The sequence below is a fragment of the Tachypleus tridentatus genome, chromosome 1 (genome assembly GCF_004210375.1).
Source record: "Tachypleus tridentatus isolate NWPU-2018 chromosome 1, ASM421037v1, whole genome shotgun sequence".
NCBI classification, from domain to species: domain Eukaryota; kingdom Metazoa; phylum Arthropoda; class Merostomata; order Xiphosura; family Limulidae; genus Tachypleus; species Tachypleus tridentatus.
In genome coordinates, this window is record NC_134825.1 from 120477181 (window position 1) to 120503682 (window position 26502).

A 26502-nucleotide genomic window follows, 5' to 3' on the forward strand; every position below is an offset into this window, starting at 1 on the left:
AACTTGAACATAATAATGCAGAAACGTTTGAGAAATCAACAACAAAACATGCACATAATAATGAACAATAGTTTAAGGAATCAACAATAAAACTTGCACACAATAATGAACAAAGTTTTCAAGATTCAACAATAAAACTTGCACATAATAATGCACAAAAGTTTAAGTAATGAAAATAAAACTTGCACATAATAATGCACAAAAGTTTAAGTAATGAAAATAAAACTTGCACATAATAATGCACAAAAGTTTAAGTAATGAATAATAAAACTTGCACATAATAATGAAAAACGTTTTGAAGACTCAACAATAAAACTTGTGCATAATAATGCAGAAAAGTTTAAGGAATCAACAATAAAACTTGTACATAATAATGAACAATAGTTTACGTAATCAAAAATAAAACCTTCTACATAATAATCCTGAAACGTTTAAAATTTGTTGTTGTTGTTTTTAGAATTTCGCACAAAGCTACTCGAGGGCTATCTGTGCTAGCCGTCCCTAATTTAGCAGTGTAAGACTAGAGGGAAGGCAGCTAGTCATCACCACCCACCGCCAACTCTTGGGCCACTCTTTTACCAACGAATAGTGGGATTGACCGTCACATTATAACGCCCCCACGGCTGGGAGAGCGAGCATGTTTAGCGCGACGCGGGCGCGAACCCGCGACCCTCGAATTACGAGTCGCACGCCTTACGCGCTCGGCCATGCCAGGCCCAAAACGTTTAAAAATTAACAATAAAACTTACACACAATAAATTTTAAGGAATCAACAATAAAACTTGTACATGATAATGAACAATAGTTTAAGTAATCAAAAATAAAACCTTCTACATAATAATGCAGAAAAGTTTAAGAAGTCAAGAATAAAACGTGCACATAATAATGCACAAAGTTTTAAAGACTAAACAATAAAACGTGCACATAATAATGCCCAAACTTTAAGGAATCAACAATAAAACTTGCACATAATAATGAACAATAGTTTAAGTAATCAAAAATAAAACTTGCACATAATAATGCAAATAGTTTTAAAGACTAAACAATAAAACTTCCACGTAATAATGCACAAAGTTTTAAAGACTAAACAATAAAACTTGCACAAAATAATGCCAAAACTTTAAGGAATCAACAATAAAACTTGCACATAATAATGCATAAATATTTAAGAAATCAAAAATAAAACCTGTACATAATAATGCCCAAAGTTTAAGGAGTCAACAATAAAACTTGTACATAATAATGAACAATAGTTTAAGGAATCAACAATAAAACTTGTACATAATAATGAACAATAGTTTAAGAAATCAACAATAAAACTTGTACATAATAATGAACAATAGTTTAAGGAATCAGCAAAATAATGAAAGCCTGTAATGTTCCAGAGACTAAGTTTTTTATTGTCTATCCTTTTTTTTTCTTCTTCAAGTTATTGCCACATTGTTGCATGCTTATCAATACTGTCCAGCTGATGGAATGGCGGGAAAGATAGGTTTCGGCTTATACCTATTAGTAGTCTCGGTTGTATAAATTGTGTGTAGAACTCCAACATCATTGGCTGACTTACTTAACTGTAGATATACCATGGCGACTATGAGGCAGTTTCCTATCTATGTTCGAACGAAAGGTTTTTGTCAAACTGTGAATTTTGATTCATCGTATTCTTTGAAGTCTGATGCTATTTCATCCTTTCTGGTTTAGTTATCTCTCCTAAACGGATGTTTATGAGCATGTAAACATCCATAGATCCACGAGGAAATGTACCCACTTTTTCAGTTGTTTAAACACTCTCACCTCAATTACATCTATTATCAATGGTACTAGTTTAACATATTCTCTTCAGAGTTTTAATATATTTCTTATTGAACATGACGTTTTGTGTCAATCTGTTGCATGGTGTCCACACTAGATTTCTACCGCTCTCGTGACAATAGTTTGACTGGCGGCACTTTGAAAGGCATTATGCTGATGTGGCGCTGTCTGATTGGTTGAATGGCAGAGAATCCCACTGTAGTCTCTTTCTATTTAATATAGTAGGAATTGTCCCGTAATGTGTGTATTTTATAATTACTTTATTTACTCTTTATATGATTATTTCCAATGTTTATTGTCCGCACAAACAATATGTACACACATTATCACACACACGCACAAATGTTCATAGGAACATTAATTTTGATTTGCGGATTAAGTTGTCAGTTATTCCAACAATTAATAACCAAATAAAAAAACAACAACAACTTTCTAAAGCTAGGAACTCCAATATGAAGTATTGGAGTAATATAAATCATGAACTGTAAAATTATGGTAACTTTATATTCATGACCCACACCATCAAAACTTATATAGTAATGGATATATCTTTATCTATTAGAATTCAACACAAAGTGGTTTCACTAGAATGAAAGGACACTTAGGTAGAGATTGTCTTGGCCATTAGTGTAACCGATTGTTGGTTATCTTATATACTCGTTGTTCTTTTGCTTTGAATGCTCTTTTTCTTGGGAAACAGCCCTAATATAACAGGATTACGCTGGCCTATAAGCCATCATAAGTGCCAAAAGTATTGGTTACTTTTTCACATTAAATCTGTTGGTACAATGTACTCTGATTGGTTAGATTTTTGAACAGCAGTACAGCACTGAATAAGATATACGTTTTTCATATTCCATCTTCAATCTTCATAGTACAAGAACACTAAACTTCCTCAATATTATATTAACTATTTTTATTCAGTTAACAGTAACTTCAATTTCATTCTTAAAATAAATTTTTAAACATCCAGTGATGTTCACTGTACCTTCAATGTGCTGTCCAAGGTCAATCAACTTAGTTTTCATTGTTCCGTTTCTCGTCAACAAAGGATATATTGTTTAAAACTCATACCGTAATTATATACTGACTTTACTCTGCTTTAAAACAGCTTTTATTTGCGAGGTATCGGGTTTTTTACCTGTGCCTTTATTGGACAACACTATATATATATATATAAAGGCCAGTTAGATGGTTGAAAGCTCGCAAATAAATCTATTTTATCTTAGGGAAAAGTCCGTGTATGATTCTATAAAAAAAATTATATGTGTTTCACAAACACAGAGCTCAGCTTTATTAACCACTTCAGTTAAACCTAAAATAAATACAATGTCGCTAAAAAGTTTTCTGGGTATATAGCCGCAATAATTGAAGGATTCTATTTCAAGAAAGGGCCGAGTGATTAATATTTACAAGAGTAATGGAAATTAGTGGTAGTAACATTAAGTAGTTCCCATTGTACTGTCTTTAGTGCCATTTCAAGAAACCAGTTCCCACAGTACTGTCTTTAGTGCCATTTCAAGAAACCAGTTCCCATAGTGCTGTCTTTAGTGCCATTTCAAGAAACCAGTTCCAATAGTGCTGTCTTTAGTGCCATTTCAAGAAACCAGTTCTCACAGTACTGTCTTTAGTGCCATTTCAAGAAACCAGTTCCCATAGTGCTGTCTTTAGTGCCATTTCAAGAAACCAGTTCCCATAGTACTGTCTTTAGTGCCATTTCAAGAAACCAGTTCCCACAGTACTGTCTCTAGTGCCATTTCAAGAAACCAGTTCCCATAGTGCTGTCTTTAGTGCCATTTCAAGAAACCAGTTCCCATAGTGCTGTCTTTAGTGCCATTTCAAGAAACCAGTTCCCATAGTACTGTCTTTAGTGCCATTTCAAGAAACCAGTTCCCATAGTACTGTCTTCAGTACCATTTCAAGAAACCAGTTCCCATAGTACTGGCTTTAGTGCCATTTCAAGAAACCAGTTCCCATTGTACTGTCTTTAGTGCCATTTCACGAAACCAGTTCCCATAGTACTGTCTTTAGTGCCATTTCAAGAAACCAGTTCCCATAGTACTGTCTTTAGTGCCATTTCAAGAAACCAGTTCCCATTGTACTGTCTTTAGTGCCATTTCAAGAAACCAGTTCCCATAGTGCTGTCTTTAGTGCCATTTCAAGAAACCAGTTCCCATAGTACTGTCTTTAGTGCCATTTCAAGAAACCAGTTCCCATAGTACTGTCTTTAGTGCCATTTCAAGAAACCAGTTCCCATAGTACTGTTGTTAGTGCCATTTCAAGAAACCAGTTCCCATAGTACTGTCTTTAGTGCCATTTCAAGAAACCAGTTCCCACAGTACTGTCTTTAGTGCCATTTTAAGAAACCAGTTCCCATAGTACTGTCTTTAGTGCCATTTCAAGAAACCAGTTCCCACAGTACTGTCTTTAGTGCCATTTCAAGAAACCAGTTCCCATAGTACTGTCTTTAGTGCCATTTCAAGAAACCAGTTCCCACAGTACTGTCTTTAGTGCCATTTCAAGAAACCAGTTCCCATAGTACTGTCTTTAGTGCCATTTCAAGAAACCAGTTCCCATAGTACTGTCTTTAGTGCCATTTCAAGAAACCAGTTCCCATAGTACTGTCGTTAGTGCCATTTCAAGAAACCTGCAAGAGGAACTCATCGTGATATCTCATGCAAAATATTTCACAATTACTTTCTACGATTCCTCCTAAACATATATTGTTCCAAATATTTATTCTTAGTTTAAAATCAACCTGATATTTCTACATATTCATTCGCACACTCAGTTCGTGGGCCACTACTACCTGTGTACTGGTAACTCAGTTACTTGTTAGGAATAGTATAAAAATAAGAGACAGCTCTTAGATTAAAACTGTTGTGAATTATCATATAATAATAACAAAATATTGACCAGATCATAAAACTATTTGAATTCTAAAACATATATATATATATATGTGTGTGTAACCCAAAGAATGAGCAGCTTACGAAACCTGTATTATGGTGTTTCGAAGCAGACGAAATAAAAGCGCCTACTCGTGACACGGTGGAATGTCCGTAGGCTTATACTGCTGGAAACCGGGTTTCAATACCCGTGGTGGGCAGAGCACAGATAGCCCTTTATGTAGTTTTGTGCTTAATAACAGACAAGCAAGCAAAAGACAAAGCTGACACTATTACTTCACATATCATTTCTGATAAAACCGTTTAGCACATGAACTGTTGTAATGCACAGTGACATAATACTGTCTTTTGTTCTGCAGGTTCTGTTAAATCCTTAGATTAGCTTCACACACACATATCTCTTCTTGAATCTACATAGTTTCTTGGTGTGTGTGTTTCTTTTTTCAACAGATAGGTAGTGTTACGATAAACAGAATTCGTATAATGTAACACTTCTTTAATGATGTTTTTTTTCTCTCTTGGTGATCATTGGCAGTAAGGGTTAGTATAAGTTTTTTACGAACCTTCAATACTTTACGAGTCTACAGGGATTCATAACCTTAGCTTTTTCGCTAGGTAAAGACTCTCGCGCACTTGTTCCCCAGAATAATATATTAAGCGCGTTTAGTCTTCAGATAGCCAAGGGAATGCCGCTCTAATAGTTAAAACAAACCGCTGCGTAGTATCATTGGATATCCACAAGAAATGAGGCAGTTAAACAGGAAATTGAATTATTTAAATTGAGCGAAACATGGTTAAACAATAGTTTCAAATTGAGCCGGTAGAATTATTCGTTTGAACAGAATTATCCATTCTTTGATCTAAATCTCATTCAAACACACATGACTATTTCTTGACTTACACGCCAGATGAAGTGTGTTCCCTTTGACCAGAATGTCCAAAATAAAGTCTGTATTGTTTGTTACAGCACAATGTCAGATTAGATAAATTTGTTATCAGATTTTTCAGTCTGTATTCAACTGTCTGTAATCAAGAAATTATGTTTTAATATAATTATTTGATAATATTCTAAACATTTTTATAATGATATACTTACAACATTGGTTCATTTCTTCTTCAAACGTTTATAAGTTTGTTTCAGTTATTTATAGCTTTTTTATAGGTATGTATTTATATATTATTTTTCTTTACTTTTGTGAATACCTTAATACTTTGTAAAATACCTCAGCCGTAAGGCTTAGACAAGTCTATTTGAACTTAACGAAGAGACCTGAGAAGCTCAGTAAATACTATATAATTCCATACGGTAGTTACATCTATTTCTTATATTTTATATACATGATCAAGTTCATTATAATACTAATAATTTTTCAGCCGAATATAAAAAAAAACATGTTATTCCAATTTAAGAAATCCAGGTCTTCATACAAAGAACATGTTATTCCAAATTAAGAAATACGCGTCTTTATATAAAAGAACATGTTATTCCATATTAAGAAATACGGGTCTTTATATAAGAGAACATGTTATTCCAATTTAAGAAAAACGGGTCTTTATATAAGAGAACATGTTATTCCAATTTAAGAAATACGGGTCTTTATATAAGAGAACATGTTATTCCAAATTAAAAAATACGGGTCTTTATATAAGAGAACATGTTATTCCAAATTAAGAAATACGGGTCTTACAATACCACCGTTGCACCGCAAGTGCTTTAAATGCTTGATGTTCTCAGAATTCGATCTAAGTTATGACACCACAGTTTGGTTATTCTAAACTTCGTTTATGGACAGCAGTAAGTTACTCTGAAAGAGTTAATACGCTTTGCTACAAATATGTAAAACATAAAAAGAAGAAGAATTAGTTTATTTGAATTTCGCGCAAAAACACACGAGAGCTATCTGCACTAGCCGTCCTTAATATAGCAGTGTAAGACTAGATTGAAGGCACCTAGACATCACCACCCACCGCCAACGCTTTGGCTACTCTTTTACCAACGATTAGTGGGATGATTGACTGTCACATTACACTTTAAGTATGTCTTTACTAATTGTCTATTTTGTATATTCGCTTCTAAAAATACATGTGTAAGATGTTGTTACGTAAACGATTGTGCTATTTGTGACAATGAATCTCACTTTCAATGTATAAGAAAGTAAGAAGCGAACTATTATTGTTAATTACCTGTAAATATTTTGTAGACTGCTAAAAGTCCATAATTCTGTGACATTTGTTTGCATTCTTCACAAAGAACAGCTAAGATATGATGTTCTAGTGAAATAAAAGGTGTTAAAACCTTTAAAGGCGAAAACTGCTCAAAAATCAAATAAATGTCATGTGTTGTTCATATACATCACATCGTTTCCATGAGGCACTCTTCATCAGGTAATCGCACGTTTGATTCTTTGTTTGTTTGTTGAACTACTCCGGGGATTATCTGGGCTAGACATCCCTAATTTTGAAGTGATCGACAATAGGAAACATTATCCACCACCAGTTCCTTGAGGGAACATTATCCACTACCAGTTCCTTGAGGGAACATTATCCACCACCAGTTCCTTGTTTAGTCTAATCCGTTAGTAAGATTTGGCTATCACTCTTAGATTTGGTTTGTTTTGAATTTCGCACAAAGCTACTCGAGAGCTATCTGTGCTAACCGTCCCTAATTTACAGTGTAAGACTAGAGGGAAGACAGCTAGTCATCACCACCCACCACCAACTCTCGGGCTACTCTTTTACCAACGAATAGTGAGATTGACTATAACATTAAAATGCCCCCACGACTGAAAGCTACTTAACAACATAATTACAATTTGGTTTATTTGCCAAAGTAGAAATAAACTTTCTTTTTTAAATATTAAGTTTGTTCGTTTATCAATTTCACGCAAAGCTACACGAGGACTATCTGTGGTAGCCGTTCCTAACTTAGCAGTGTAAGACTAGAGGGAAGGCAGCTAATCATCACCACCCACCGCAAACTCTTGGGCTACTCTTTCACCAACGAATAGTGGGATTGACCGTCACATTATAACGCCCCCACGGCTGGGAGGGCTAGCATGTTTGGCGCAACGGGGATGCGAACCCGAGACCATCAGATTACGAGTCGCACGCCTTAACACGCTTGGCCATGCCGGGCCCTCTGGAAAAGTGACTTTAGTACTTAAATGAATATTCAATGAAATAATGCAATTTCTATTTGTTACATAAACAGGTACGTAATGGTTTAGACCGTTTTAGAAGTTTTAAGTTTGCTCAGTTAGCGCCCTGAAGTAGTTATTGTTAGTTTCCAGATATTTTAAAGGTGGTTTAAAACAGGTGACCTTTTTTTCATGGTCACCATTTTGTGTCTTCACGATTCCTACTATTAAGTTCTTCTGACTTAATGGTATAACGTTTTGTTTCTCGCTTAGTGTTTGGAATTATACATGAACGTTCTGTTTTATACGGATACGATACACTTTGGTTTTAGTGTGACTTTCAGTTGAAGTTAGAAGAAACAGGTTTAAGTTGTTTTGAAATCTTCCAGATGTAAAGAATAACAACATTACGCGGCCCGGCATAGCCAGACGGTTAAGGCACTCTACTCATAGTATGAGGATCATGGGTTCGAATCCCCATCATTTCGGACGTGGTCGCCCTCTTAGGCGTGTGGGCGCTATTATGTGACGATCAATCCCACTATTCGTTGGTAAGAGTTGGCGGATGGTGGTGATGACTGGCTGCCTTCCCTCTAGTTTTACACTCTTGAATTAGGAACAACTAGCGCAGACAGCCTTCGCATAGCTTTGCGCGAAATTCGAAACAAACCAAACCATACTACATTATGTTTCTTATAATATTACTTACCCGTCCACAAAGGTCATGTCCCTGAATAAGGACGCTTCGTGAATGACGACGTTGTGGATAAATTACACCATGCGTACTCAGCAACTTGTTTGCAAATTTCTCGCGTATTAGCAGTTGTCTTTCTCACTTTTTAACATGACTGAAAGAATTTATAACGATTTGTACCCAGTTTCGAATACTAATGACCATAACCGAAACGCAATATAACGTTTGACGATAGCAAGCAAATTCGATTCCAGCATTCACTGTAACTGTTCTTCTGTGTAACGTTCTTTCTGAATGTTTATTACTTAGTTGAAAAGTATTACGATAGTATTACGATAGTATCACGATAGTATTACTTTCCAGGTTGGCATCTCTTTTCAATTCTTCCCAGAGCTACAAGAGGACGATCTGTACCAGCCGTCAGTAATTTAGTGGCTGAAAGCAGAGGAATGACAGGTAGTCATCGCCAACCAACTCTTGGGCTACTTTCAGTAATGAAGAGGGCCCGTCACGGCCAAGCGTGTTAAGGCGTTCGACTCGTAATCCGATCGTCGCGGGTTCGAATTCCAGTCGCACCAAACATGCTCGCCTTTTCAGCCGTAGGGGCGTTATAATGTAACGATCAATCCCACTATTCGTTGGTAAAAGAGTAGTCCAAGAGTTGGCGGTGGGTGGTGATGAGTAGTTGCCTTCCCTCTATTCTTACACTGCCAAATTAGGGACGGCTAGCGCAGATAGCCCTCGAGTAGCTTTGCGCGAAATTTAAAACAAACAAACAAACAAGTAACGAAGAGTAGAACTGATCGTAATATTGTAACGCCCCCATCGCTGAAAGAGAAGCATATATGGTGGGACGTAAATTCAAACCCACTACTCTCGGAATCCAGCATCCTAACAATCGGGACCAGTTTGAATCTAAAAGTTAGAGAATTTGATACATTATGTCTTTTTGTCCTTTTGTTTCCTACCAACAACTAACTTTTTTTATAAAAAATAAAACTTGATGGGAGTAAAGGTTTATGTATATCTGGACAGCTGGTATAAGTATTAACAGTTACTAAAAAAGCAGAGAAGAACGTTTCGACCTTTTTAGGTCATCTTCAGGTGCCAGCCAGTGGCTCAGCGATATGTCTGCGGACTTCCAACGCTAAAAAGAAACCGGGTTTCGATACCCGTGATGAGCGAATCTCAGATAGCCCATTGTGTAGCTTTGTGCTTAATTCAACAACAACAACATCTTCAGGTTAACAATAAGTTGTCACGAAAGTGAAGGTTTCTTGCGCTAATTTTGTTTATTTATAAACACGTGCATTACAGACAAACATCGTGTCAGAGTGCACATTTTGTTTCCTAATTCGTCGATCCAATTAAGAACTTATTTTAAAAAAACGTAGCGTCTCTGAACAACAAACCTTTAGTTCTGTATCAAACGGGTTACGTGGACTGAACAACGGTCCTATTCTATAAATACCTGTGATTCAAAATTTGTAATGAACAGCTTAAGCATGACGTGGATGAAGGTGTCGTCCAACCTTACCCTTATTGCTAATATATTATACTTATTGCCCCGTACGTGCGCTCAAATTTCCTTGAAAAACATGATTTAACATTTGATATGAATTTTAACAATTGAATATTAGTGTTCGGCCTTTCTCGGAAATGTTATAATTTGGGTCTTTAAATTATATTAATTGAATTGACTTTAAATAATAACCGTCTTCCGGTTTTAATTACATTAGCATAGATTGTATTGATAATACAATAATAGAGTATTACAATGATGTGAGACTTCCGCAAATCAGAATTATCGACTTGTGAAAGTAACTCGTTCTGTTCGAAATACTTCAAAATGTTGACTTTACTGATTGTCTATATAAATGCTCTAATTTCCATGAAATATAGAGCTCGAAGTTCCTTGTGAAACGTAGATCTTTCCATGGAGCCAACGAATTTGAATAATTATTAATATAACAAACAAATAAATCTAGAAGCGTATCTAAAAGTCTAGAAATACTGTTTCCATGTACGATACAGCAGAAGTTGTAGTCTTCATTTGCTGTTTTTAATTTGTGGTTAATAATAAAACGGTCTTAAAAACTTGGAATCAAATACCCCAATAAACATAATAACTTGTGTTTGATTATACTATAGCCTATATACTAGATTAGACTAACAGAGTGTTTGTAAACCTATGAACGTAGTCCAAACGACTGGTTAACTACCCAGAAATTCCTCCGAGAAAAAATTATATAACTTTTGTTTTTATTTTAGTAAGCGGTCGATTTGGTCAACTAACTAGGCGCTATTACGTATGGCATTACTTCCCATGTTTTCACATTGGTATACAAATATAACTGGATTTCATTCGCAAATGGTGGTAGCAGAGAACGTGGGTAAACAAAGTACTTGAAACAAAATATTAAATATTTGTATCAAATTTTGTTTAATTTTCTCAAGTCATTTTTAAGACAGTTATTTGGTTGACAGTCGTTATAAATCGGTCAGTAGTTTAACAGTTGAGAACAGAACTATTCATGAATTAATATTTGTAACACTTTAAAACGGGAACAAAAAATTAACGATGTGGGGGAATACAGTCAAAATATCTAACTGTTAAAACATTCTCGTGTGTCAACAGTCAAAATATCTAACTGTTAAAACATTCCCACATGTCAACAGTAAAAATATTTAACTATTAAAACATTCTCGTATGTCAACAGTGAAAATATCTAACTGTTAAAACATTCTCGTATGTCAACAGTCACAATATCTAACTGTTAAAGCATTCTCGTATGTCAACAGTAAAAATATATAACTGTTAAAACATTCTCGTATGTCAACAGTCACAATATCTAACTGTTAAAACATTCTCGTATGTCAACAGTCAAAATATCTAACTGTTAAAGCATTCTCGTATGTCAACAGTAAAAATATCTAACTGTTAAAACATTCTCGTACGTCAACAGTAAAAATATCTAACTGTTAAAACATTCTCGTATGTCAACAGTCAGATTATCTAACTGTTAAAACATTCTCGTATGTCAACAGTCAGAATATCTAACTGTTAAAACATTCTCGTACGTCAACAGTCAAAATATCTAACTGTCAAAACATTCTCGTACGTCAACAATCAGAATATCTAACTGTTAAAACATTCTCATGTGTCAACAGTCAAAATATCTAACTGTTAAAACATTCTCGTATGTCAACAGTCAGAATATCTAACTGTTAAAACATTCTCGTATGTCAACAGTCAAAATATCTAACTGTTAAAACATTCTCGTATGTCAACAGTCAAAATATCTAACTGTTGAAACATTCTCACATGTCAACAGTAAAAATATTTAACTGTTAAAACATTCTCGTATGTCAACAGTCAAAATATCTAACTGTTAAAACATTCTCGTATGTCAACAGTAAAAATATCTAACTGTTAAAACATTCTCGTATGTCAACAGTGAAAATATCTAACTGTTAAAACATTCTCGTATGTCAACAGTCACAGTATCTAACTGTTAAAACATTCTCGTATGTCAACAGTAAAAATATCTAACTGTTAAAGCATTCTCGTATGTCAACAGTAAAAATATATAACTGTTAAAGCATTCTCGTATGTCAACAGTCAAAATATATAACTGTTAAAACATTCTCGTATGTCAACAGTCAAAATATCTAACTGTTAAAACATTCTCGTATGTCAACAGTCAGAATATCTAACTGTTAAAACATTCTCGTATGTCAACAGTCAGAATATCTAACTGTTAAAACATTCTCGTATGTCAACAGTCAGAATATCTAACTGTTAAAATACTTTTTGTGCAGCAACTGTCAAAATAAATGACTATTAAACGTATTTAACAGTCGGAATAGTCAACTGTTAAATATATTTCGTGTTGCAATAGATATAATGGCCAAATTCGAAAGATATATTTCATGTAGCAGCAACAACAATTATCAGAACAATAAATTATTAAGTGTGTATGTGTGTATTTTTATAGCAAAGCCACATCGAGCTATCTGCTGAGCCCACCGAGGGGAATCGAACCCCTGATTTTGCGTTGTAAATCCGAAGACATACCGCTGTACTAGCGGAGGGCAATAAATTATTAAACAGTTGTCTTTTAAACAGAACAACTGGCTTAAACATTTATCGTCTAATGATAATCAATACAATTGTAGGTTTAGCTGTTATTAAATTCAACAGGTGTTTCTGCCTGAACAGATCTGCCCTATTTCGATACAGTAACATATAACTACTTAATGCCAGCACGTCGCAAACCACTTATCGACTAACAAAAGTGTACTGTAAATGACAGATCAGGGACACTTAAATTTCTCCATTTTCTATTAACCTTATGTAAACGATAAGAACATTCGCTGTGATTGTTATACAGCAGATCTGTTTGTGCTAATAACGATACGTATTTGGTCAATTAAATGTGTATTAGTTTGATGAATACTTGAACGAATTGAAAAATGTCCTATTTTTTGTGTTTCTCAATAAGAATTATTTGTTATTTTGAATTTCGCGCAAAGCTACACGAGGCCTATCTGTGCTAGTCGTCCCTAATTTAGCAGTGTAAGACTAGAGGGAAGGCAGCTAGTCATCACCACCCACCGCAAACTATTGGGCTGCTCTTTTACCAACGAATACTGGGAGTGACCGTCACATAATAATGCCCCCACGGCTAAAAGGGCAAAATATTTGGTGCGACGGGGATTCGAACCCGCGACCCTCGGATTACAAGTCGAATGCCTTAACCCACTTGGCCATCGCGTGTCTTTTCAATAAGAAACTGTGGACTATACTCGCGTTATGCAGTTCTAACTAGAAAACCTATTTTTGAAGAATTGTTTGTTTGTTTGTTTTGGAATTTCGCACAAAGCTACACGAAAGCTATCTGCGCTAGCCGTCCCTAATTTAGCAGTGTAAGACTAGAGGGAAGGCAGCTAGTCATCACCACCCACCGCCAACTCTTGGACTACTCCTTTACCAACGAATAGTGGAAGTGACCGTCACATTATAACGCCCCCACGGCTGAAAGGGCGAGCATGTTTGGCGCGACCGGAATGCGAACCCGCGACCCTCAGATTACGAGTCGCACGCCTTAACACGCTTGGCCATGCCGGGCCCTTTTTTTTTTTAGAAGAATACATAAAATAGCGACATTTATAAAAAGTAACGAATCTTCATACATTGTTTTCTTCTATATTTTTGGAACTCTATACCGGAGAAAAATTATTTTTTTTTTACCTTATCAAATTTCGGAATTACACGACATTAGGAAAATCAAAGACAAGGTCTGGTTGAACAAAATGCTATATAAAATTAAAAATGCAGTTTCACTCGTATCATTAAGCCTCGTGTATGACGAAAACTCACTTGTTAGATTTATTTTGATAAAAGTAACTGATACTTTTTATCAAAACAAGCTACCCATTTATATTAAAACTACAATTGACCTTTGGACTAACTTCGGGTAATCCAATATACCTTTCTTACTCGTAAATATTACAATGCATTTTTTTCATCAGTTGGGTACCTACCCTCTCTGCTAACAGTACTTTCGGGCATAAATCCAATAACATCTCACGATGACAAGCCCGTTGAGAAAATTTAACTTAATCCTAAGTTAATGTGTTAACAGTCCAAAAAACATCTAATAAAAATAAATAAATTAAAAAAATTATAATCTCCATTGTTAATAAAAGTAACAACAAACAAAACACACACTTAATGTTTTAGTTTAATTATTAAACCCTACTTCAAAACTCTAGTGAATAATTAGTTAACTGAAACAAACAAACAACGTCTCCTAAAAAAGAAGGTTCTACAACCAGAGGTTCGTTGTGATGATAAAACAAAAAATCGATAACTTAGATAAAAGGTAAAGAGCTGGAATTATAATTTGAACTGCTACTATTGAGTTAGCTTTTATGGTGGAGTGGAGAATATGTTCGGTTTAACACATGCTCTGTTAGAATTTTATGTTGTCGAGACGTCGTGCGTTGGCGGAAACTATTGACGATCCATTTGTGATTCTGCAATCAGATTAAACTGTCAGCATTATTCAGTGGTATCCGCTAACCTGTGTCATTCTCGTCTATAAGATCTCTACTGTTTGATATAAAGTGTAGGCGTTCTTGTTACAAAATACAGAAAATCATTAAATCACTAAATTGGTTATCAAAATATCCAAAGAAGCCCGAATTTAATTTATCTTTCTTAGTGAACTACAAGCTTGTGTAAGCGATACTTTGTTAGTAACGTTACAACAGTACACCCTTTGTTACTCCATTCAAACTACAATTACGGAAGTCAAAAGGACACTTAAATCACACACATTAAATGATTTCTACTCAAAGATCGAGAAACGATTTTAAAAAATGTTGCACGAAATAATTACGTTACTTTTTCGCTCGCAAAATATTTTGGGTAATTTTTTTTTCAGAAAGTCAGCTCCATCAAATATGGCCCAAAACGTCCAGGTGGTTAATCTGAGGGTTGTGGGTTCGAATCCCCGTCGCACCAAACATGCTCGCCTTTTCAGCCGTGTGAAGCGTTATAAAGTGATGGTCAATCCCACTACTCGTTGGCAAAAGAGTCGGCGGTGGGTGGTGATGACTAGCTGCCTTTCTTCTAGTCTTACACTGCTAAATTAGCTATGGCTAGTGCAGATAGCCCTCGAGTAGCTTTGCGCGAAATTCAAAAAAACAAACAAGTTTCCAAAAGCTAAAGGGTTTAATCGCATGAGGCCCGGCATGGCCAGGTAATTAAGACACTCGACTCGTCATCTTAGGGTCGCGGGTTCGAATCCCCGTCATACCGAACATGCTCGTTCTTAAAACCGTGGGAGCGCTAAAGGGTTTAATCGCATGAGGCCCGGCATGGCCAGGTGGGTTAAGGCGTGTGACTCGTAATCCGAGGTTCGCATCCCCGTCGCGCCAAACATGCTCTCCCATTTAGCGGTATGGGCGTTTTAATGTTACGGTCAATCCCATTATTCGTAGATAAAAGAGTAGCCCAGAGTTGGCGGTGGGTGGTAATGACTAGCTAGCTGTCTTCCCCTAGTCTTACACTGCTAAATTAGGGACGGCTAGCGCAGATAGCCCTCCTGTAGCTTTGAGCGAAACTCAAAACATATCGGTTAATCGTATGAAGGCACGTAATTAATTTACACAAATACGTGTACGCCGCATTTTACTGACGAATATTTCGACTTTATTTTTTACAATAAGTTATATTCTGTAAGTGTACTATGTGTCCTGTAACTGTAAACATACGTTGCGCTTTGAATAGTTGAAAGGATGTCAGTGTATACTGTGTATTTAACAATAATAAATTAGAGACGTAAGTTTAAAGAGGATTTAGTAACTGTTCCAACTGTGCAAGTAATTATACTAAATGTCGTAAAAACTAGCTTAAGAAACATTAAGTAATGTGTGTTTGTTTTTGAATTTCGCACAAAGCTACTCGAGGACTATCAGCGCTAGCCGTCCCTCTAAGACTAGAGGGAAGGCAGCTAGTCATCACAACCCATCGCCGACTCTTGGGCTACTCTTTTGCCAACAAATAGGGGGAGTAACCGTTACTTTATAACGCCTAACACGGTTGAAAAGGCGAGCGTGTTTGGTGCGACGGGGATTCGAACCCGCGACCCTCGGATTACGAGTCGAACGCTTTAGCCCATCTAGACATGGCGGGCCTCTTAACGTTGTAAATCCGAAAACTTACTATTGTCCCGCAGGGAAAGAGTATGAAATTTTTAACTTCTACACTTCAAAACAGGATATCTGTGGACGTTTCTCCCTCTCAATGTATTTTAATCCGTGTAAAATTTCAGCTTACTGAGCGTTTGACTAAGAATTCCATTTCTGAATACTTTACATAATAGTTAAATATTTATATAAAGCATGCGTAAGAATCGACACTCAACGTTTATTTTTTTCTCTCCTAAAATAAGGAGAACATTACGTACATTAATTTCTATTTGTTTTTAAATTAAAACACAGCGAGCTATTATGCTTTCGAAATGTTGTTCAAACGAACGACAAGAAAAATAATCTTTACCTCTGTCGCCATTGTCTAACAGTTTAATGTTTAGTCTTAAGTTAAACGTACAGGTTGAACGTGACATTGACACTCTATATGTCTATATGAAAAATCGGATATTATTCATAACCTTTGAAATTTAAATTCTGAACCCCCTTCCCCAAGAAAACCGAAAGATGAATTGATCCACGTTAACGGGCGTGTCTTCCTCGACGGTTGTCCTGGGCAGCTTTCAAGAGCTGCATGTTACACCTGATGCACGAGCACACACGGTGTAGCGTTTGAACCAATCATGTCGAAGCATCGAAGGGCGAGGTTAGACTATTAATCAGACCTAACCAGAATTTCCGTAGTGATGTATATATTATGCAGCATAATACACTGATCCACTTTCTCTCACATAACTTCCATTTCAAAACAGTAAAAATATATGATAAAATGCATTACCTATTTCATGTTTACATTAGACATGTATTACCAAACGTATATGATAAAATGCATTACCTATTTAATGTTTACATTAGACATGTATTACCAAACGACCTTAGCCTGATTAAAACTCTAATCGTCGTAAACATTCTCCAAGTCTGTGAAAATATTAAATAAATCTTCTTTTAAATCTAAACGAACTCTCAAGTTAATGAATTTGTTAGTTTCATTTTATTCGGTATTCAACATGTATACATGTTTCGCTCATAACGTTTTCCAATCAGGTACAGTTTTGTCTGGAAGCCGAAGTAATACATTACTGTCGCATTCAATCAATAGCTACTCGGTTTTCTTGTTTGTACTGTTAAAGTCCGCGCTCATTAGATTTTTCTAACGTAAGGATCTAATTTCCAATTGACGTCATCAAATCCTTGCTACGCAACGATGACGTTTGTCTTCGTTGTGATCGTCGTGCCATCCACGCAATATCTTGCGCGCGTTGAGTGTTTTGCAGAGGCTGACAGTGGACGATCAATGTATCGATCCATCAAGAAATATCGACAGTAACCACAAACTGACATTTTCATTAGGCTTAGAATTATTTTTCTAACATTTGTCTACAATGTACAGAAATATATTACTGTACAACGATAGTTACAATTCTCTTAAAGATTAGGCCTAAGCAACATAGCGTTGACTTTTCCTACTTTCCTTTTTAAGAAGTATATTTAAATTATTTGTCTTTTTCCGAGAGACGTTAACTTCTGTAATATTACATATGGAAACAAAATGTTATTAAATTCAAAAAGTTGATTTTTTTATCGTAACTTAATTTGAAAAAAAAATTAAAATAACAAAAAAGTTACGGAAGATAACGGTAGTAAGGTTGACTTTTGTTAGAATTTCTATGGCGGTACGACATATTTTGTTTTTGCCTTAAATGTATAGAGGACGTGTTCAAACACATTTTACGTCTCTATTATTACACTTTTCATACACGTTCAAAACTAAGCCTCATGTATTGAAAGAGAGAACTGTTAAAACAAGTCGGTTTTATTTGAAAACTAGATTTACGGAACCTTAAATATAGATGTTTTAATACTTTTTATATTTCAATTAAAGCTCACTGTATGTAATAAAAAATAAATATAAAAAGAGAGACTGACCACTAACAGCATGTTATAAAGTGCTTATTGAAGGTATTACTTATTTTACAAGCTGAAGAACGTAGATTATGTTCAACTAATCAAATCATTAATAATATATATGTAAAGACTTAGTCTATTTTCTTATCAAAACATAATCCTCACCTTGAAATGCTCTGTTCAAGTATTTTTTCTCTTTCTCACTTTTTTCCCAATCAGCGCCAGGTTGGTCAGTGACCGGTGGCTGTGAATTGGTAGTCTCCATTGGTTTCCGGGTTCTCTCAGTTGTCAGCACTTTATCACTTCGTTAAAAAAAAATAAAAAAATTTGCATGATAAATAATAACTGTTTTTTTTCACTATGATTTGAAATATCTTAAGTTAATAGGCCATTAATAGTTCATAAGTCTTTACAAATATATTAATACTACGTATGTATGTAACAATATTGTGAACTTGCTCATTTGTAGCTAATTTCTACACTTAATCATTCACTTAGAATAACAAAGAAAGACCTCAAAGGAAATCCCAGTTTATTGTAAGACACGCATTTCCTGGGTCACGTCCACTACTGACATTGTTATACGTCCTAGATCTACCTACATTTATGTATTTATTGTAATTCGCTAACAACCACTTAAAAGGGGAATCTCCTCTCCATTTCAAGGAAACTAAAAGAGCTGATAAGTTTTCGACTTGAGGGATTAATGTTGAGTGGTGAGTAAATTACACTGAACACCTAAACCAATCTTTAACCCTTGTTGCTCCGCTGATGGTTTAATTCGAAGGTCTTCTAATTTAAGAAGTACATTCCAAGGTCGAATTTGAAATCTTTCTGATATAAGAAGTGAATTTTGAGCTGCAGTGCAAACAAGGGGAACCACACGCAATTCAAATTTATCTAAGATATAAAAATGCACAGAAGATAACATGTTCGGGTATGGACATGGAAGGATAACACACTTCTTGTATAGTCAACATTTACAGACACTTTATAGTTTTATATGAAAAGATTACACGAGGGATGCGTTTCACAAAGGAAATCCCGTTGCACTGTATATGATAAAAAATAAATAATAATAAAAAGAGAGAGTGACCACTAGCTCACATTTTATTTCAAGCCAATATTTTCAACCAACCATACTTATGCTACTTATTAAAACGTATGTATTAGGCCTAGTTAGTTTTCTGAAACTTTAGTATTCATTTACGCCAAAGATGTAAGATAATAAAAATATTTTAGGTATCTAAAACAACCAACCAAATAAGATATTTGTAGGTAAAAATAATAAAACTGACTGGGTATTCATTCGTTTGAACAAGGACTACGTGTAACAATAAAACACGAGCTGCTCTATATTTAAATAACTAGATAATAGGTTTTTCACAATCTTCTGAGTAAACGTACACTGGCATGACAGAAGCCTCCCAGTGGCTCAGCGGTATGTCTGCGGACTTGTAACGCTAAAACCCGGGTTTTGATACCCGTGGTGGGCAGAGCACAGATAGCCTATTGTGCAGCTTTGTGCTTGATTAAAAAAAATCATCAACAACAGCATGACGGAGAAAAACAAATCTCTGGGTGAAGATCAGAAAAATACACGTGAAATTTACAGTGCTACGTATTGCGCAGTAGGTAAATAAATGAGCGACTAATCGTGTACAAACCATAGAACAATCAGTCTAATGATCTGTAACCAAACAAACGTGACCATACTAATTGACTAATTTATATGCAAAAACGGCTCGTTTGGGTTGAGAAAATATTTTACATAGAAGAGCGAACAACGTTTCGACCTTCTTCTATGTAAAATATTTTCTCAACCCAAACGAACCGTTTTTGCATATAAATTTCTCAACAAGTGGGTTTCTCGACATCACTAATTGACTAATTGACCATACGTGACTAATTGACCATACAAAGTCGCCCAACTTTCACCATACCTCTTGGAAGAGAAACACCAGTCGCACCTACCTGTATGCAATTCCACTCTTGAAGTGGATACAGAATATTGAGCTGTCTGCCATTTAGCCTTACTTTTATTCATTCCTGTTATATATCAATGAAACGTTTCACTCTTCCTATACATGGAGCCGTTGGTACCTGTACACAAACATCTGACCATCGAACGTAAAGCTACTAGACTTCCGCGCCCAGATAGATTAAAAAAACAAAACAGAACTGTTTGTTGTCGTCTCAGCTGATCGTAACGCCGTGTCTGTCACCGCCCTGACGTTTAGTTGAAACAAGATATGTGCATCATACCATGCACTGCTCTCCTGCTCTGTTTTACGATGCATTTAACTTTACGTATATTCTGAAGTGGTAAATATTCAAGTTTCGTTATTTTACTTCGAATTACTGAGGATAGACCGCTTATTTCTTTGAATTAGTCTTTGTAAGCAAATTATAATGTTACACACATAGAACCAAAATATCGTAAGTCAATTTATATATGTAATTGGATTTGAAACTGCATACCATTGATTCTATTAATTACGTACATTGTAAAACATCTTTTCTTTCCATTCTATAAGTTTGCCGTAAATTAATTGAACATGCTGTCGATAGATGGCAATAGTGTGTGTAATATAACTTTTTATTATTATTATTATTTTCAAAGCTATTATCTTTATTCCACGTGCTACGTTGTTTTGTTTTGTTTTTCAAATATTTAGCCGAGATGTTTCTTCTCGATTTTAAAGTTTATAAATTTCGCTAGTTCGCGTATACTAATCTTTTTTTTTTTCATATTCATAAATCACGTTAGAGAACAATGGCCTTCATTTCGCGCTCAAAGGTTAGAGTCATGTGATTGAAGCAGCCTGAACAACGCACGCTGTTTACCTCAACCAGCCATATTTAATTGTAGTAAAGCCATATTAACCTGTATGTCCGTATAATATTCACTGATTATTTACACAAGTTATCTTTCGGTTCTAAGGAAAACACATTTGCTCTAGTTACGTATGTTAAGACTAATGGTAACCTCTGCCAAGTTTAAACCAATATTAAAAGGACTATTCTGATGAAAATATATATCATAAAATTTTAAATAAAAAATTTTAAAATTAAGGATAAAACTTAAGTTCGTAGACTATGCTTAATATAGTGATAACGAGCAGAGAGGGGTGAATGGCGCCGAAAGTCGTGTTTATTTAAGGTGGTTGCTCTTTCCGGCCGTTAGGGGGTAGGGTAATTAGTGTTTTCTGTTAGCTTGCTTGTTTCATTATTCTGCTTTGTAATTCGAGAACGGGAACAAAGATTTGTCAAACTTGACAGATGGATTCCCTGTAACACATGTTTAGAACTTAACAGTAAATGTGTTCAGTACCGCTTGAGTTAATTAATCGCAACTTTGCATGAACAAACGAAGAACCTCTGGGAAACCGAGATGAATAGTAAATCACGTACTTTGATGTTAAACAATCGGTTACACAATGGGCTATTTGGGATCTGCCTATCACGGGTATTAAAACCCGGTTTCTAGCGTTGTAACTCCGCAGACGTGCTGCGGTGGCACTTGGGAACAAATCACGTATTGAAGTTAATGTCGAAAATATCACCTTTGCTGGATTTGATAGGTCACATACTCTTGTTAAAGTCGGAAATCTGTCCTCTGCTGGACTTGGTAAGTTACTTACTGAAGTTAACAAGTTGATTCTACCATATTTTCTACAAAATTATTCTTCCATGAGAATATCAACTATCATAAGTTATTATAGGTAAGCATGGTTAAACACAACTGTCATAAGTTATTATAGGTAAGCATGGTTAAACACAACTATCATAACTCATTATAGGTAAGCATGGTTAAACACAACTATTATAAGTTATTATAGGTAAGCATGGTTAAACACAACTGTCATAAGTTATTATAGGTAAGCATGGTTAAACACAACTGTCATAAGTTATGATAGGTAAGCATGGTTAAACACAACTGTCATAAGTTATTATAGGTAAGCATGGTTAAACACAACTATTATAAGTTATTATAGGTAAGCATGGTTAAACACGACTATCATAAGTTATTATAGGTAAGCATGGTTAAACACAACTGTCATAAGTTATTATAGGTAAGCATGGCTAAACACAACTATCATAAGTTATTATAGGTAAGCATGGTTAACTTCTTGATTTATATTTTAAAGATATTTAGTGTATCTACTCTACTAAAAGATTAACAATGAGGCATGCTGGGTGGTCGAAACAACTATCGTTTTTCATTTAAAATGTGTGTCTGTATGTGGAACATAACTTAGTTTTCGGACTTTCTTTTTTAGCAGTTCTCAGTTCTATCTATCACATTGTTCATTTATGTTAAATAAATTTTATCAGAAGTTTGATTTATTACTTGAGACTTTAATTCCGTCACAAATAACATACGTATTCAACTCTATTTTTAAAGATAATTCTAATAGAACAAAGATTGAGGTATTATTGAAGGTTGTTTTATCGCAGAGCTTACACAATAAGCTACTTACGTTTTATCCACTGCGAAGAATCAAATTTCGGGTTTTATGCATTTATGAAAGTAAGTTACCATTGACCTAAGGGGGTGGTGGAAAGATGGTCTTGAAGAGATATATTACGTATTGTTTACATACTATTTACGTTAGCAAAGAAAATTGTATCGTAAAGGAAAATGCGTGAAATGGCTTATTTTACCGAAGATTATATAATAACTGACACCAAGCCCCCCCATCCGAACAAAATAATTAAACTGGGATGATCCATGAGCTAACTGGTGACGTTTTTAAGTGGTTCATTCCTGGTTAGATCGGTTATCATGTGCTACTTTACATTTTGTACACATCATTGTATGTATGTACAAATAATGTTTAAAACTAACTTGAACAGCTACCCCACCTTCCCAGCAGTAGCAGAGCAATGTGTCTGTGGACTTACAACGCTAGAAAACGAACTTCGATACCCGTGATGGACAAAGTACTAATAGTTCATGTAGCTTTGTGCTTAAAAACAAACAAACAGTTCTGCGTTTCCTTAATCTGAGGGTTTGATGCTTTGGGAATTATTCCCATACTTACGATGCCATAAGAATTGTAAATTATTAATATTATATGTACCGTGCCACATCTCTTACACATACTACTTTGACATTGTTATCATGTCATGAAAATGTCTTAAAAAGGAAATTCTCAGAGTCTTCCAATGTGAAAAGGTGTATATAAATATTCCAGCTTTCGTCTATGTATGTGCGTACAGTGAATAATTGTAAGTCAGAGCAATGTTCGCGTTCTACCACGTTTCACACACAAGCTGGTGATACTAAGAATATACGACAAACTGAAAGAAATCAAAGTCTCCCACTATTGCGTTTAACAAGATCACGAGAGAAGCAGTGTCAATGCTAAATCGTTAGTTGTATATCAAGTTGCGTGAGACAAACCAATTCATATTACGGTAAGACCAACCACTGTACGATTGAACTTTTAAAAACAGACGTCCATCTGTGCATTTATTACACAATGAAAGCTGGCGATCATTTGAATTCTGTGATACTTTTCTTCGAACTGTACGAAAAACACATGTGGAAGGAAAAAGAATTACTTTCATCACTTCTATTTAACAGAGTACAAAAATAACGGAAAGAAAAACTAGGGTAAATCTTCAAATCTATCGATCAAGATACATGTTACTGTCTTGCGGCAAAAAAAAAAAAAAAACACGTGAAAAACGCATACACACACAGGTATGGTGGCTTAGCGATTTTCTACCTTATCGAAGTGTTGTCATCCAAAGTTTCTCATACACACACAGGTATGGTGGCTTAGCGATTTTCTACCTTATCGAAGTGTTGTCATCCAAAGTTTCTCATATTTTTAGTGGATTTGCTCTACTGGATTCTTACTTCACAAACTAAATTTCAAGGCAATCTATTACGAAATACCTGAAATATAAATATCTACAGTATTGAGTTTCTATATTTTTTTTCTTAGCACCAAAATCACGGAAACTTTATTTAATGGAAAAATATATTCAGTTGTTCTTTTTATTAATTTGTTACACTGATAGATCTTTGTGACTTAGTTACACGGTTAAGACTTCTAATTAGGACAAAAATGCAAAACTAATTGGTAAAAACGTTCAATTTTGACTGAAATTTTGCGCACTCTTACACAGAATGTCAGGTGAATTATTGATCTAACATTTTTACTACAGTTTAACTTAGAGTAAAAATGGACTAGTTTTATATTTTCATTAGGATTAAAGTTGGATGAGTCAGATCAGCCAAACTAAGGTGAAAGGACGTGTATACAGGTATTGTTTAGACAAAGCAAACTAGATTAACAGTTTCTGGGTCAAGTTTTCAAAATAATAATACAAGTTGACGGTTGTTATTCATTATTCACTATCTTTACAGAATAAATTTACTAAGTTTTATGAAATTATATTAACTAAAGAGCTTAGCGTCATATAATACTAGTTTAAGCAATTAGCAGAAATAATGACGCTTGATACGGTTGTACCAATTGCATGGTGGTGATGACAGGAAACTGTAAATATTAATTCCATGGCGTTACTAAAAAGGAAGCTGTTAACACTGTTTAAGAGAATAAAAACTACCATCATATATTTTAAAGAATCTAGTTACTCCTGTAAAGTACAGATCTGTTCCAAATAATAGGGTTGCGATCCTAAAGTTAATGTTGGTTACTATCGAGTGTCACTTATTTTGTGTGGTTTATTAGTGTGCATTGGCAACAAGTCACGATTTATAATCAAAACCATCTCAGGTGTGAAAAAAGTGCAGCCAAAAGTGTTCGACTTCAACGAATCAAATGAAGATACCTGAACCTGACGATGACCGAAGAAGGTCGAAACGTTGTTCGCTCTTCTATGTAAAGTGTTTTCTCAGCCCAAACGAGCCGTTTTTGCATATAAATGTTTTTAATTACATTTTTAACGAAATACTTTTTTATTCTCCTATTTTATCTTGCATAAACAAATTATTCTAAGGTTTTTAATGGGGTATTTCCTGTTTTTATAATGATCATTATTTGTATCTATCGTTTATAGGAATGAAGTATCGAGATAAGGTTTTGTTTGTTTGTTTGTTTTTTAATTTCGTGCAAAGCTACATGAGGACTATCAGCGCTAGCCTTCCCTGATTTAGAAGTGTAAGACTAGAGGGAAGGCAGCTAGTCATCATTACCCACCGCCAGCTCTTGGGCTAATCTTTTACCAACGAATAGTGGGATTGACCGTCACTTTATTACGCCCGCACGGCTGAAAGGGCGAGCATGTGTGGTATGACGGGGATACGAACCCGTCATATCTCGGGTGCCTTAACCACCTGGCCATGCTGCGCCATCGAGATAAGAGTGCCCATAATAACATTAGACCTAAGCCTTTTGGAAGTCTTTTATAAATATGAGGTTTTCTTCAGTGATCTCACCCGTAGTTTAATCACGTCGACGAGTAACTAATTACACGGTATTAGCGAAAAACATACAATATATATACAAAATACACAATTCCTCTCACATAACAATACTTTTGTTGTTACTACAGCAACTTGCACGAAGAAATAGGAAACCGTATATAAAACTTCCTGCGCTAAACAAAGAGTCATGGCACTGAAGCGAAATTACTCAACCCTGGGTACATTAAGAAGACAGGTTTGTTATTATGGTAGCTCTTATAACTGACGTCACAAAGAAGCAGAAGAAAAGATAGAGAACTCTTCTGTACACTGAATAATGTTAATTCGTTGTAACAACACAAAATATCTGCTATACGTTCCTCTAAATAACTTAAAATAACAACAGATGTTTAGAAGTTTTTCTTATGAAAATCACAAAAAGATGTGAAATCTTAACTTTGCTCAGTTGGTTGCAATAAATAAAAATAAACTTTCGGATATTACCGGTTATGTTTGTAGACAACGACCAATAATGTTGATACAAAAATAAGACAAATGACCTATAACCCGAGCCAGACAGACCTTCTTTTTCAGGGACAAACGGCCCGGCATGGCCAGATGGGTTAAGGCGTTCGACTCGTAATCTGAGGGTCGCGGATTCGAACCCAATTCGCAACCAAACATGCTCGCCCTTTCAGCCATGGAGGCGTTATAAAGTGACGGTCAATCCCACTATTCATTGGTAAAAGAGTAGCCCATGAGTTAGCGATGGGTGGTGATGACTAGCTGCCTTCCCTCTCGTCTTACATTGCTAAATTATGGACGGCTAGCGCAGATAGCCCTCGTGTAGCTTTGCGCGAAATTCAAAAACACACAAACAATCAGGGACAAACTTGTATGTAATCTGCGTACTAGAACTTTAATTGAAATAAAGTA

The 26502-nt window shown here is 35.3% G+C and overlaps 1 protein-coding gene across 1 annotated transcript in view; it reads right to left on the reverse strand.

Moving 5' to 3' along the window:
* Window positions 1-26502, reverse strand: part of LOC143222489 (dual specificity tyrosine-phosphorylation-regulated kinase 1A-like) — a 64045-nt gene that overhangs the window by 29978 nt on the left and 7565 nt on the right. Inside the window, exon 2 of the mRNA XM_076449095.1 lies at window positions 18345-18481. Within this exon, the coding sequence (XP_076305210.1) occupies window positions 18345-18481 (137 nt within the window). The remainder of the gene's footprint in view (window positions 1-18344; window positions 18482-26502) is intronic.